The 16,093-nt window shown below is 40.2% G+C and overlaps 1 protein-coding gene across 7 annotated transcripts in view; it reads left to right on the top strand.

Moving 5' to 3' along the window:
- LOC122549363 (A-kinase anchor protein 7-like) overlaps positions 1–9,094 on the top strand; it is a 44,345-nt gene extending 35,251 nt beyond the window's left edge. For 3 of the 7 annotated variants that reach the window (XM_043689056.1, XM_043689058.1, XM_043689060.1), the window contains exon 9: positions 7,062–9,093. In XM_043689056.1, coding sequence (XP_043544991.1) covers positions 7,062–7,714 — 653 coding nt within the window. In that variant the 3' untranslated portion in view covers positions 7,715–9,093. Of the gene's footprint in view, positions 1–7,061 lie in introns of all 7 variants that reach the window. The other 4 variants (XM_043689061.1, XM_043689059.1, XM_043689062.1 and 1 more) reach the window with 3 other exon arrangements.
- Positions 9,095–16,093: the final 6,999 nt, after the last annotated feature.

The following is a 16,093-nucleotide window of genomic DNA, read 5'->3' as shown; positions in this document are numbered from 1 at the left end:
ATTAGAGCAGGGGTAATGGATTAGAAGATGGACTTAAAATCTGTTGTGAAATAATGATTTTAAAATAAACCTGCACTGTTCCACCATTCATCTGATTATTTCACATTCCTGCCTACCTCTGTTCACAATTCATCCTGTTGCTTATCAAAGAAAGTATCAACCTTTGCCTTAAATTCAAAGGCTCTGCTAGAATAACTTACCGAGGGCATATAGTAGGACATGGATAAGCGTTACCATAGACCGTGAAGGCACAAACAGAATTCCCTATTCCTAAAACTAAATGAGAAGTCCTGAGAGTTTTAAGAATGTGATTGCTTAAACGTCTGTAAACATAATTTCAGCATTATAGCTGGTATTTGTTTCTTTAAGAACTATGACTCTATGGTATGGCCAGCTGAATATTAGTGAGCCCTTGAAGCTGGAAGCAACCCAATTAATTTAATCAGTGTTGGCTGTCATGACTTATTTTCTCTTCCCCCAAACTTTCAAAATGACGATTCATGTTTGTGTGTGTGTAGATGCAGTCAGGAACGTAGAGAATCTTTTTTCTAAAACTAAACTGAAACAAAGTACTGTTGCAGTAAAAGATATAGGATCATTGGCTCTTTAACACTTTGAAGTCTAGGTCCAACATGGTAACCAACACTAATTTTATATTGATCATAATCCACTTTCTTTCACTGAAAAATTTGAAATGTAAAGCTGTTCAGGTGGAGTCTTTTTTTTTATTTCAACCATTTAATGTGTAGATTATTTTCTTTTTTAGAAATGTAATAAATGGAAATGGTGGCCCAGTCATGGCTAACAAGGGAAATAAAGGACTGTACTATATCCAAAGAAGGGCCAAACAAATTGGCCAAAAAAGACCCAGCAGACCTGAGGATGGGAAGCAGTTTTAATTCCAGCAAAGGAGAACAAAAAGGATTTGAGTAAAAGTGTTCTCCACAAGCTTGCCTATATGCTGATACTAAAATTTTCTAGATGTATATGATGAGAAAAGGATTAGTGAAACCAAATGTAGGTCCATTTAAGTCCGAAGCAGGGGGGAGTTACAATGGGGAACAAGGATGGCAGATCAATTAAGCACACTTTGGTTCTGTCTTTACCAAGGAAGACACCGTCCCAGAAATGTGGCAATAGCCAGGTCCAAGTGAAAGGGAGGACCTGAAGGATATCAGTATTGGTAGGAAAAGGCTGTTCGGGAAATTAATGGCTGAGAAATCCCCGTGGCCTAAAAATCTACATTCCAGAGTATTTAAAGTGGCCCTATGAATAGTAGATGTATTGGTGGTCTGTAGTCTAGAACAGTTTCTGTAGACTAGAGGGTAGTTATTGTAACCCCCATTTTTCTTTTTTTTTTGGAAAAAGGATTGTAGGCTGGCTAGCCTGACATCAGTAGCAGGGGAAAATACTAGAATCCATTATAAAAGATTTAAATAGCAGAGCACTTGGAAAATAATAGCTGAATCAGACAGTTAGTAAGGATTTATGAAAGGGAAATCAATCTTGACCAACCTACTAAGCTTTTAGATGTAACCACTAGAGTTGATAAGGGAGGAATGAGTGGACATAGTTTACTTGGACTTTGGGAAGGCTTTTGATATTGTCCCACTGAGAGAATAGCATGCAAAATAAAAGCACGTGGGATTACAGGGTTGTGTACAGTCATGGATGGGGAACTGGCTGGTTGACAAGAATCAAACAGTTGGAATGATCAGGTCTTTTGCCAATTGGTGGGTAGTGCAGAAATTAATGTATGGATCCCAGCTGTTCACCAGTGTATATTGAATTATGTGAGAACCAAATGTAATATCTATATTTGCAGATGACAAAGCTGGGTGGGAGGATGAATTGAGAGAATGCAGAGATGCTTCAATGTGATTTGACAAATTGAGTGGGTAAATGCATAGCAGATGAAGCATAGTGTGTATAAATGAGGTTGTCCACTTTTTGTTGCAACAACAAAAAGGCAGATTATCTGAATAACAATATTTTGGGAAAGGGGAGGGGTGCAGTGAGACTCCCTGTACACCAGCTGCTGAAAGTACAGGTACAGGAGGTGGTAAGAAGGCAAATGGTATGTTGGCCTTTGGAGCAAATGGAATTGAGTAGAGGAGCAGGAAACTCTTACAATTGTACAAGGCTTTGTGACTAATGGAGTATTGTGTGCAGCTTTGGTCTCCTTATCTGATTAGGTATGTTCTTGCTCTGGAGGGAGTGTAATGAAGGTTTCCCAGAGTGATTGCTGGGATGGCAGGATTGATGCAGAAGAGACTGGATTGGTGATCTCATTGAATCTTTTAAACTTTTAACTAAACAAGGTAAATATAGGAAGGATATTCCTGATGACCAGAGAGTTTAGAACCATGGTTCAAATTTTGAGGATTGGGGGAAGCCATTTAGGACTGAGGTGAGGAATAATTTCATCGAGAGAGAGCCTGTGGCATTCTCTGCTACAAAGTAGTTGAGACCAGAACATTGAATGTTTAAAAAGCCGTTGGATATATTTCTTGGTACTAAAAGGATCAAGAGTATTTGGGGATGGGTGTGGAAAGTGGGGTTTACTGGGTTGGATAATCAGCCATGAGCACACTGAATGTCAGCAGGCTTGAAGGGCTGAATGGCTTACCCTTTCTACTTTATGTAATTGCAGATGCATTGTCTCCAGCCTAAAATTATTGGAGCAAGTTAGTTTTAAGAAATACTATAATGGGTGAGGAAGGATGAAGGACTGCAAGTTGTGTGATGTATGTCGTATTTTGGTGAAATTAAGTTTTGAACTGGCATTTCATTTTAAAGACAGGCGTGTAAATACTCTTTGTGGGCTAAAATGGGGAAAAGGACTGTTTTAAAACAAAGGATGATGAAAGACTGACTTACAGTCAGTGCCAGTACTTTTTTTTTGTGCTGTTTCTTTTCAAGCAGTAGAGGGGTGGTTTGCTTGTAGGGGAGCTAGAACCAGGGAGTGTACAGAGATTTGGACAGGAACAAGTAGTTGATTGACAACTGGTCACTATTCCATGGACCAATGACCAGGCTTTCTCTCTGCCAGCAATTATTCGGTCCCTGGCAGTTCAACAGCTTGTGCATGTCTTTTTTGAGGAATGATGGCTTTTGAATAATGCTGAATAATAATTCAGAAAAAATACAGCTAAAGCCTAAAAGCCAATTTATTTCCCATCAGATGCAGTAAGCTATTTTTTCACCCTGAAGTCTGACAAACCGTTTAATCAGTTATTCTGTACCTCCTGCAAGCAAGTCAAAATACCTAGAGGGAAGATTTTTAAGAAGAATTGAGGCCTAACAAGCCAAATAGAGTCATAGTCATAGAGATGTACAGCATGGAAACAGACCCTTCGGTCCAACCCGTCCATGCTGACCAGATATCCCAACCCAATCCAGTCCCATCTGCCAGCACCTGGCCCATATCCCTCCAAACCCTTCCTATTCATATACCCATCCAATGCTGCTTAAATGTTGCAATTGTACCAGCCTCCACCGCTTCCTCTGGCAGCTCATTCCATATGTGTACCACCCTCTGCGTGGAAAAAGTTGCCCATTGGGTCTCTTTTATATCTTTCCCCTCTCACCCTAAACCTATACCCTCTAGTTCTGGACTCCCCGACCCCAGGGAAAAGACTTAATCTATTTACCCTATCCATGCCCCTCATAATTTTGTAAACCTCTATAAGGTCACCCCTCAGCCTCCGATGCTCCAGGAAAAACAGCCCCAGTCTGTTCAGCCTCTCCCTGTAGCTCAGATCCTCCAACCCTGGCAACATCCTTGTAAATCTTTTCTGAACCCTTTCAAGTTTCACAACATCTTTCCGATAGGAAGGAGACCAGAATTGCACGCAATATTCCAACAGAGGTCTAACCAATGTCCTATACAGTCGCAACATGACCTTCAACTCCTGTACTCATTACTCTGACCAATAAAGGAAAGCATATCGAAAAAGGTCCTTATTCCCCCTTGACCATATCTCCTGATGAAACTCTCCCGACAGACAGACAGGTGATGAGTTTTAACAAGTGGTGTTATTTGTCAACAATTCATAATCATTTACATGTAGCTAGAATTTATTTGCAATAAATAGCTGTTCTTCTTAAGAAACTTGGTCTGTTTTCTGATAACTCAAATCTAAAAGACAGTCAAATTGGGGAATTTTGAACATTTTTTTTTTTCTCAGAGCTGTCACAAAAGGTATAGTGGAGCTTGATTTACCTCCTGAGGTGTAACACCAGGACGAAGTGCATCTTGGAAGGTCAAATGCAACAGGAACGTATACAGTAAATGGCAGCATCCTTGGGCACATTTAATGTACAGAGGGATCTTGTGGTGCAAGACTGCAGCATTCAAAGTGGCAACACAAGGTGGTAAAGAAGGTATATGGCATGCTTGTGGTCATCAGTCAGGGCTTTGAGTATAAAAGTTGGCAAAACTGTTTCAGCTATATAACACTTGTAGTTAGGCCACATTTGGAGTTCTAGTCACCACACTATAGGAAGGTGTTGAAGAGTGTACCAAAGAGGCTTACCAGAATGTTGCTTCAATTGGAATGTATTAGGTATTCGGAGAGATTAGACAAGCTGGATTGTTTTCACTCTCGCCTCCGATTGAGATGTGACATGATAAAATTGAGGGGCGTGGGTAAGGTGGATGGTTGAAGTCTTTCTCCACCCCCCCCCCGCCAGGAGGGAAATGTCAAATACTTGAGGGTAAATGTTTTTAAAGGAGATGTTCAAGGAAAGGTATTTTAAAACTGGGAGCATAGTAGTGCTAGCAGTGGAGATGAGAGAAGCCGATTCAATAGTTACATTGAAGAGGTGTTTAGGTGTCCATCTAGGACTTGGAGCTGGGGTTGGCAACTGTTTGCAACCACCAGGAAGTAGTGAGCATTTTATTCACTTCCTGATTTAGAGATATTCCTGGGATATTATTTTACACTGTATAGACCAAATTGAATTATTGTGAAATAATGCAAAAATGTTTGTTTCCAGTTAGTGAGGAAGGAACAAAAAAAATTTTTAGTAGATTTTTTTTTCTGAATTGGATATAAAATGCCCGAAGATCTCTCAAGGCAGTGAAATTACAACAAAGAACCTGGTCAGGCTGAGGTGACTGACTGACTCCTTTTGGTACGTGAAGAATGTTTGTTTGGAAAGAAATCTTGATTACCCTCAAGTGAGCACCACCAGTGAGAGAAATGAAACATAAATGTGAAACCAAAAGACTAACTTGGAGTACTAGTGAGAAATATAGCTTTAAAAACTTTCACATTGCACCTTATTTCATTACGTTATATCCGACTCATGTCAGATGATTAGATTGTGTAATCATTCAGTTACTGAAAATGTGTTGCTGGAAAAGCGCAGCAGGTCAGGCAGCATCCAAGGAACAGGAGAATCGACGTTTCGGGCATGAGCCCGAAGAAGCTCCTGAAGAAGGGCTTATGCCCGAAATGTTGATTCTCCTGTTCCTTGGATGCTGCCTGACCTGCGCTTTTCCAGCAACACATTTTCAGCTCTGATCTCCAGCATCTGCAGCCCTCACTTTCTCTCTTAATCATTCAGTTAGGATTGCAGAACATTCTTGTTGCAAATTTGGTTCCATGAAGGAGTTGAAATCTTGTTTTTCATCTGTAGATGGCAGTAGGAGAAAAGGATTTGATTCAACATTCTCCATTCTGTAGAGATGCTAATATATTGTTTGGAAACGACCACACTGTTCTGAGAAATCTCTGGTAACCATTGAAAACTGAATTTCATCAGTGAATAGATGAGTTAGCTGAGGTTTGGCTAGAATCAAAGTAGTGCAACAATTCATCCAAGAAGAGAATAGGGAAGGCATGAGGGTTCCTGCTTATAAACCACCAATCCTTCTGGAAATATAAAAGTCAGTCTTAGTTGAACTCAATTTAGTCTTCATCAGGCCTTTCAGGAATTAATGGCCCAGTGAAGTCAATATCACACTTTTCTAACTGGGTGAAATGCATTAGTGATTTAAATTGCAGAACCATAATTCTATAAGGAATTGATGCCTTCAGCAGAGGTGATAGTTAAAATGCAAAAACAAACTCTCCAAGTAACCAATGTGTTCAGATTTTTAAAGCATTTGCTTTTGATAGACATGGAACCAAGTTCATAACCAGAGTTTGTTTTACCTGAAACTCCATTGTAACCTCAGTTGTGCATCCTGCCTTGCTTACATGATCCCATGTTAAGGATTTGATGTCCAACTGTTTGAAGCTAAATCTTTCCCATCTAGGAAAGTCTTTGAGAAATCAGAACTCTTGAATGTTCTTGATTTCCATGAACTACTACTCAAACCTAATTCCATACTGTAATATTCGTAGGAATATTATATCCTAGGATTGAGATCAACCAGACAGGTGGTTCTCAATAAAAGGGATATTACAAATTGGAGGTCTACTTTTTTTACACACTGAGCAGAAGCAAAACTGCTGCTTTGGGTAAATAGTTTATTTGCATCAGATGTTTGCTGACATGGCTCACTTTTTAAAAAAATTAAATACACACTACCTCAGAGACACCTGAGGGTATAATGTTGGAGCTCTTTGTTCTGATTTGCTTTTATGTTCCTGTGCCAACCCAGTACTGGGTAATGAGCATTTTATTTAGGATCCCTCTGAAGATTTCGGAGAACACAAGTCTGTAAAATGTACAAACTGTTTTGAGATCTATAAGCACAAAAAAGCTTAATTTTGAAAATGTCCTGAACCAATTGCAAACAAAACCCACTGCAGTGCAAAATATGAACTGAACCAAACTTCCACATTCTGGAAACATTAAGTTTACCAGTTGTAAAACCTTCACATGTAACTTTCTGTTGCTTTTACTGTTTTTATAGAATTGGTTTTCTTAAATAATATAACCAGTCTAATTTTGAATTCTATTAAATAGTAATACTGACAAAAATGAGTGATCAGTTTATGTATTGCCTAGGCAACCATCATTTAAGTAAAGGTGAGTTCAATATGGCAAGGTGGAAAAACAAATTGCTTCAAATTATATTAATGCATTTTTTTTTTTCTGATCAGCAGGACTGAGTGGTACACCACATTCTCCTTCTGACTTCCCTTTAGAGAATGTGGATGTGGCCAGAACCCCTGCATTCCCAGAAGGATCAGCACAGCTGGTGGAACTGGAAATGTCAGTGAAGTCTGAAGATCAAGAAGAAGAATGCACAGACTCTGCCCTCCATGTGACAGAACAACCTGCCTCTGACACTACAGATATAGAAGAAGGTGTGCAAAGTCCTTCGAGGAGCCTATTACCTCATGTCACTGTCTCTCAAGTGGATCAATCGTTCACAACTAGCTTCACACATGTGCAGAAAGAGGGATTTGATTCAACTCACAATTTAATAGATTTGAAAGGGACACTGGAATCCAGCCTAGAGGTCCCCCGGGTTATGTTACAGAATAGTCTGGAAATCCTGCCATCCACTATTCGGGAAGAACCTGAAAAACTTTCAGCTGTTTCTGGGTTATCTGTGACACAAACTGAAATGCAAGAGCTCAAGTGCGTCGTGCAGTCTGGAATGGGACAGATGAACAGATCTATCCAATGTGGGTTTGCAGAATTGAACAGTAACATAGTTGGACTCAGTCAGAATATTGCTGATTTAGTCAAGATTCTGACTCTGATTCATTCTTGTGATGTTGTGGATTCATCCTGTCAAACTATCTGAATTTTCCAGGAAAAACACTGGGGGAAGAATATTCTGTCCAGCATGAGTTTAATTGCTTTTTAGCCACAGGCAATATTATCAATGGCAGACTTTTCTATTGCTCCAATTAACAGAGAGAATATGATACATAGCATTTACATTACTTGCCTGAAAATCTCCCTTTAGGCAAAGGTAATGTGTTACACATTGATAAAGTATAATGACTGTTAACTGTCTAATGCAATGTGATTGCAGAGCCTGTATTATTGTAACAAGGAAATATTGTTACAACTAATAATTTTATTTGACTTTTTATGTTTGAAAACTCTACCCTAATACAATCAACATCTTATGAAGGACTGAATGTGACGACAGTCACACAGATGAGAGCAACAGTCAGACTTTCAGATGACTGGATTATAACATACCAAGTGTTAGTTGAATAAAATCTATTAAAACTTTTAATAGAACACTTTTTTCACTGCCTCAATGTCCATGAAATGCTTTGCAACAGAAAGGAATGGGTTGCATAGACTGTAGCAGCACAATATTCATACAATTAGTCATGTTTGCTGACAGCACCATAAAAATGCACATTTATATCAAAACCAATACTTGCCATGCTTTTTGCAAAATATTGGAGTTGGTCTGGGTGAAGACTAAGGGGGCAAAAGCTTTTGCAATTGCAAATATTATTTATCATTGAAAATAAATGGTATTTGTATCTTCTATATAGCTGGAATTCTGCAATACTATAAACCTGGACTGATGTTTTTTTTATTTTAAAAAATGAACTGCAAACTGTTTACTGTTGTATGAGCCACAGTCTATAACAACCAGGAAGCTTGTTAGAGAATTTGAAATGATTTTCAGTTAACAGGTTTTGAAGTGACTATGATGTAAAGAGTATATTTGCATTTAAATAATGGGAGAATTTTTCAAAGTAAAATATGAAATTAATTAACACCTGATCAAATAACTCCCAAACTTCACGGAACCCGAATACTTCAGTTAATGGAAACTGTTTGAGCAAAAATTGAGAAGTAAATATAATTGCTTTGTGTAAGTTGCATTCCTAAATGCATCTTAATTATTGATTACATTTATTTTACAATTTGTTCTTGTAAATGTTGCTGAAGAATGCCAATCAATGACTCTTTCTTGTTCCAGTATTCTTCTAAAGATGAAGAATCAGTTGTACACTGTTGAAGGAATCTCTGCTTGAGATAATTGTTTTGTTTGAAAAATAAACCAGATTCATGCTTGCCTTTTATAAACTCTGTTCTGTCTTGGAACTTATTTTGAAAACTATTTCCAAAAGGTTTTGTAGTTATCTGCTTTTCTTGTCACGGCACAAAGTGACTCCCATAGTTTATTCCCTTTTGGAAAGATATGATTCTTAATCACTGCGATATTCACATCCCTATTGATTCTCCCAATCTCACTTCAGCTTTACAGGAAATTGTTCTCGCATTGAGATGTTTTTCATCTTCTAATGAACAGGAAGTTTGTTTTTCATTTTTGGTGGCTGATGTGTAATTCCTGAGAAGGGCTTTGTTTTGTTCTATGTCAGTAAAAATCCACAAGTACTGTTTTCAAAAGTAACTTTCCTAACTTTTTATTTTCAATAAGTACAGTGAATAACTACCAATCCTCTTCATGGCGCATCATCTAATGGGAACGTTGATCATAAGTCTACAACATTACACCACTGATTCTCTGGCCCATACTCTCCACTGATTGGGATCATTGACCTAACAGACCTTCCAACCATTGACAGTAACTTGTTTCAGTATTTTCTAAAAGGAAAGGGTTCTGAAGTGTTACTGGACCCAATTCATTAATTCAGCTTCCCACAGATGCTGCCAGACCTGCAGCGTTTTTTCAGCAATTTTTGTTTCCGATTTGCAGCAACTGCAGTTCTTTGCTTCGGAGTTCAGTATTTTACTGGCTTGTGTGATGCATCTGACCATATTGTTAGGGAGATGTAGGTGTACAGTACTTTTTTTTTAAAAGTTAAAAGCTAGCAGTTACAGCACCAAATGTTCTCCATAAGATACAATATAATGTGCTCCAGCTACTGGGGTAGCTGGTTGTCTGGAAGTGACAAAACAGATTCAAATTAGTCCAATTAGTTTAAATTATACCCTGAAAAATATCAAACTCCAATCCAGTTTGAATTTAGTATATTGACAATCTTTAAAAGCAGTGACCTACAATCTGATGCTTTGGGGGTATAAGCCAGGGAAAATTAAACAGTTGGGAGGAGAACTGCCTAGCTACCAGCATATAAAGACTGTCTGAAAAATAGCTCTCTATCAAACAGTAACCTGTGAAGCAGAATCTCAAAGAAAAAATGGACAGGAATACTGAAAGCTGCCTGGTTTTGACATAAGTTTTTTTTGTTGTAAATCTTGATTGGGAGTCTTATTGGACTAGTGTTGTGTGATAAGGGGAAGGTAAAAGATAAGAGGAAGGAGTGGTAAATAGTTAATTATTGTTATACTTCAAGATTTTTTTTACTTTAAATAGTTCTTGGCCTCAAATTTTCAGATTATGAAAGGATAAATCTTTTGTGTTCCTGCTTAAATTAGGCAGGACGGTTTACCCCATGTCTGCAAGTAATAATTTGATATTGTTTATGACATGGTGGTGGTGATTTTCATTAACTGTCAATGAAAGTAGGGCAGAAGTGCTTTCTTTCATGCTCCTGATCCAGCTGTGGTATTTTTGAAGGACCTAACAGTGGTTGGAGTGTTTGACTGTTTTTACCACCAGAAACAATGACTGTAGATGCTGGAAACCAGACTCTAGATTAGTGGTGCTGGAAGAGCACAGCAGTTCAGGCAGCATCTGCCCTTTTCAAATGTAAATGGTCTCTAATGTCAAGATTATTATTCATTTTCAAAGACAAGCGGTTCTGCTGTGCACAAGCACATTGCTAGGTTTAGATGACACTGCAGATGAACTTTATTAAATTGATTGAGATGTGGACATCACTAGTTGGACAGCATTTTATTGTACATCCCTAGTTGTGCTTGAGAAGGTGGTAGTGAGCTGCTGCAGGTTGATCCACAATGCCATTAGGGAGGGAATTCCAGGATTTTGACCCAGTGACCATGAAGGAATAGTGGTATATTTCCAAGTCAGGATGGTGAGTGGCATGGAGGGGAACTTGCATGAGAACATCACCACCTGCATCTGCTGCCCTTCCCTGTGGTCCCAAATTTGGAAGGTGCTGTCTAAAGAGCTTTGAATTTCTGCATCGTGTAGATGGTACATACTGAGAGTTGGTGGAGGCTTGTGGATGTATTGCCAATCAAGCAGGTTGCTTTGCCCTGGATGATTTCAAGATGCTTGTGTTGTTGGACCTGCACCCATCAGGGCAAGTAGGGAGTACTCCATCAAATGCCCAACTTATGTCTTTGAGATGATTGACAGGCTTCAGGGAGTCAGGAGGTATTACTTAGGTGTAGTATTCTTAGTCTCTGACCTGCTCTTGCAGCCACTGTTCATGGTGAATCCAGTTGTGTCTGGAAAATTTTAATCCCCAGGAGGGTGAATGTTAAGGGCAATTATTACACTTTTTTTTTATAGTCATAGCCTGGCATTTGTTGCTTGCCAGCCTAAGCCTGGATATTGTACAGATCTTGTTGCATTTGATCATGAGACTGCTTTAGGATCTGAGGAGCTATGAATAGTCCTGAACGTGGTGCAATCATTGGTGAACAACCCCACTTCTGACCTTTTATGATGGAGGGGTCATTGAAGCAGCTGAAGATGGTTGGGTCCAAAATACTACATAGAGGAACTTCTGCAGAGATGTCCTGGAGCTGAAATGACTGGCCTCAAACCGTGACCATCTTCTTACATGCCAGGTATGAATCTAACCAGTAGAGTTTGCCCCCTCTTACCTGTTGATTTCAGTTTTGCTAGGATTGCTTGAATCCAAATTTGATTCCCTTCATGTGAATCCAAGGAAAGCGATGGGACCAGACAGAGTATCAGGCCATGCACCTCAGCATACACAGATCAACTGGCAGAGGTCTTCTCTGACATCTGACATCTTCAAACTCTCCAAGAAGCGGGCCACTGTCCCTGTCTGTTTCAAGGGGGCTAACATCATCCCTGTACCTAAGGAGGCTGATGAACATGTCTCAACGATTACTATCCAGTGGTCCTAACTTCGGTGGACATGAAGTGCTTTGAAAGGCTGGTCATAGCATTAATCAACTCCAGCCTCCCTACTGCTCTTGACCCACTCAGATTTGACTATTGGACCAACTGATCCACGTCAGATGCCATATCACTAGCCCTTCACTCCTCCCTAGAACATCTTGACATCAAGAACAGCTACGCAATAATCCTACTCATTGACTACAGTTCAGCCTTCAACACTATTATCCCCTTTGACACTGATTACTGAACTTTAATGATTTCTGACTAAGCCCCACACTCTGCAACTGGATCCTCAATTTCTTGACCTACAGGCCTCTGAAGATTGGGGACAATATTTCATTGTCACTAACACTCAACACTGGAGCCCCCTAGCAGTGCATACTTAGCCCCCTACAGTACTCACTGTATACCCATGACTGCATCACCAAATATCAGTCTAATGCCATTTACAAGTTTCTCTGACACCACTGTAGTCAGTCAAATCTCAGATGGTGACGAAACAGACTACAGACGAGAGGTGGAAGACCTGGAAAAATGGTGCACTGAGAACAACCTAGCTCTCCAATACCAGCAAAACAAGAAACACATTACAGAGGAACATCGATTATCTGAACAAGGTGGGCCGGTACGATTTCTTTCAGATAATTGATTATTTGGCTAATTGATTCCCTCTGGGGCTCAAGTTTTCTGTGAAGTCTGCTCCCTGTTCAGGAGACTAGGTGGTAGCAGCAGCACACTACGCCTGAGATCCCACCCTGCCCCGTCCAACCGCCCCCCACCCTGGGCAGCCACACTGTACACTACACTAACAGTAAGTCTGCTGCTGCCTTTGAGGGATAATTCTCCAAATAGCACATGCACAACTTTTTGACAAGTTCCAACTCTGCCCTGTACAGGGCAATGTTAGAGATTCCCTGGGGAAGAGGGGTTTAGGATATACCCCAATATAGAACTCCAGGGAAATTGCAGGGGGTATGGAGAGAGGGCAGGAGGCCAGTCATTTGGAGACGGTGCCTGGACTGCCCAGGACGATTCTCGGCAGCACTTCAGTGAGCCGACCTTGTTTTTTTTTTTGTTAATCAAAGTTGAAACCGCTCTTTGACGCAATGTTTCTATTGGGACCTTGAGATCCCCTTCAGATAATTAGAGACTCAGATAATCAAGGTTCCTTTCTATTGACTTTTGGTTACACATGAATAGCTCAGAGGTGGAATAAGTGGAGAGTGTCAAGCTCCTGGGAGTGGTCATCCACAACAAGCTTTCTTGGACTCTTTGTGTAGACACATTGGTTACAAAGGTCCAACCCCCCACTATGTCCCCAGGACCTGATTAGGTGGACCCTAGAACTCTGGGAAGCTAGGGAAGTGATTGCTGGGCCTCTGAGATGTTTATATCATCGATAGTCACAGGTGAGGTGCTGGAAGACTGGAGGTTGGATAACGTGGTGCCACTGTTTAAGGAAGGTGGTAAGAACAAGCCAAGGAACTATAGACCAGTGAGCCTGATGTTGGTAATGGGCAAGTTGTTGAAGGGAATCCTGAGGGACAGGATGTACATGTATTTGCAAAGGCAAGGAGTGATTAGGGATAGTCAACATGGCTTTATGCAGGAGAAATCATGTCTCACAAACTTGATTGAGTTTTTTTGAAGAAACAACGAAGAGGATTGATGAGGGCAGGGAGGTAGATGTGATCTATATGGACTTTAATAAGACATTTTGACAAGGTTCCCCATGGGAGACTGGTGAGCAAGATTAAATCTCATGAAATACACATGGAGAACTAGCCATTTGGATACAGAACTGGCTCAAAGGTAGAAGACAGAGGATGATGGTGGAGGGTTGTTTTTCAGACTGGAGGCCTGTGACCAGTGGAATGCCACAGGATTGGGGCTGGGTCCACTACTTTTGTAATTTATATAAATTATTTGGATGTGAGCATAAGAGGTATGGTTAGTAAGTTTGCTGATGACACTGGAATTGAAGGTGTAGTGGACAGAGAAGAGGGTTACCTCCGATTACAACGGGATCTTGATCAGATGGGCCAATGGGCTGAGAAGTGGCAGATGGAGTTTAATTTGGATAAATGTGAGGTGCTGCACTTTGGGAAAGCCAGTCTTAGCAGGACTTATACACGAGCTATAGGGAGAGGTTGAATAGGCTTTTTCATTGGAGTATACGAGGTTGAGGGGTGGTCTGAAAGTTGATAAAATCATGTGGGGTATAGACAAGGTGAATAACGGGTATCTTTTCCCTCTGGTGGGGGAATTTCAAGACTGGGAGTATATTTGTAATGTGAGAGGGGAGAGATTTAAGAAATAGACAATTTTTTACATCAGGTGCTTAGTGTGTGGAATGAACTTCAGAGGGTGTGGCTACAGTTATAATGTTTAAAAGATATTTGGATAAGTAAATGAATAGGAAATGTTTGAAGGGATATGGACCAAGTGTAGGCAAGTGTGATTAGTTTAATTTGGGATTATGGTCACTTGAATGGAAGTGTCTGTTTCCACGCTCTGTGACACGTCCTCCAACATTCATGACCGTGGTGCTTAGATCTGATCCATTAGTTGTGGGATTGCTTTAGCTCTATCCCTTGCTACTTATACTGTTTGGCGTGCAAGTATTTTTGTTTTAGTAGCTTCACTAGGTTAACAAACTTCTCAGGTATGTTTGTTGCTCCTGGTATGTTCTCCTGTGCTGTACATGAACCAGGGTTGATCCCTGATTTAATGGTAATGGTTGAGTGGGGTATATGCCAGTTTACGTAAGAACCCTGGGGTGATTACTCTTGCATTTGTTCATGACAGTATTGGTATCTGCAGCTGGCAGATTGGCAAGAATGAGGTCAAGTGTGTTTTTGTCTTGGCTTCCTCACCATCTGCTGAAGACTCAGTCTAGCAGTTATATCCTTTAGGACCTGACCCACTCAATCAGTAGTACTGCTGCTAAGCCACTATTGGCTGTGGACAATGAAATCTCCCACGCCAAGTCCTTGCCACCCTCTGTACCTCTCCAAGTGTTCAACATGGAGGAGCACTCATTCATCAGCTGAGGGAGGATGGTAATCAGTGGGAGGTTTCCTTGCCCATGTTTAACCTGAAGCTGTGAGACTTCATGGAGTATGGAGTCCATGTTGAGCACTCCCAGAGCAACCTCCAATAGTGGATTCTGTACCATTGCCTCTAGCTTGACCAGGTCTATCCTGCCAGTGGGACAGGACATATCCAGGGATGGTGACAATGATGTCTGGGACATTGCAAGGTATGAAACTATGAATATAACACTGCCAGGTTGTTGCTTGATTAGTCTGTGAGACAGCTCTTGCAAATTTGGCACTTAGCCCCCAAATTTAGTAAGGAGAGCTCCAAAATGTCAACAGTGCTGTTTCTGCTGTTGTCTTTTCCAATGACTAGGTCAGTGTCAAGTGATCCATCTGGTTTCATTTCTTTGACAGCTTGTGGAATTGAAATGACCTTACAAGCCATTCAGATGTATTAAAGGGCAATTGAGAGTCAACCATTTTGATTTGGAGTCTGGGCTGATTTTTGTTTCTTTTCTAAACCTTCCCTAAAGGACATTTATGAACCAGATGGGTTTTTTGACAATGGTTTCATGGTCAGCAGTAGATTCTTAATTCTAAACTTGTTAAAAATTGATTTCAAATTCCACATTCTGCCACGGTGGAATTAGAACCCAGATTGTTAGCCAAGTTTCCAGATTAATGGTCTAGTGACAATACCAGTTGTCTATTGTCTTGCCTTAAAACAAAGGTTGTAAGTTCATTTTTTTAAAGCCAGAAGTCCCATCTAGTTCAAGAGTATCAGGAGCCATTGATGCCTAAATGCACCATCACCTGTAGTAACATTACTATTTCAGATCCTGGCCAATAAATTATTGCGAGATCTGGAGGACAATGTGGCCAAGTTGACCACGTTGAAACTCCTAATCACTACCCTGCTAAAAGTAGATCTCACACCAGCTCTGCATTTACTTTATTTTAGTCACAGGTCTAATGGCTATTGATTCCAAACTTGGGCTGTAATTGCTGCCCCTTATCACAAGTGACATTATACATCGTCAACCTTTTTGTATTATTAGTCACATTTTATATTTTTCAAGGCAATAGTTCTCAACACGTTTTATTGATACACTAGGTATTGGTGGAGATTTGAGCACAATGAGTTGTTCAGCATGGATAGATTTGTAGCTGAGCTCAAGAA

The sequence above is a fragment of the Chiloscyllium plagiosum genome, chromosome 4, assembly GCF_004010195.1.
Source record: "Chiloscyllium plagiosum isolate BGI_BamShark_2017 chromosome 4, ASM401019v2, whole genome shotgun sequence".
Taxonomy (NCBI): domain Eukaryota; kingdom Metazoa; phylum Chordata; class Chondrichthyes; order Orectolobiformes; family Hemiscylliidae; genus Chiloscyllium; species Chiloscyllium plagiosum.
This window is presented reverse-complemented; position numbering and strand designations above follow the sequence as displayed.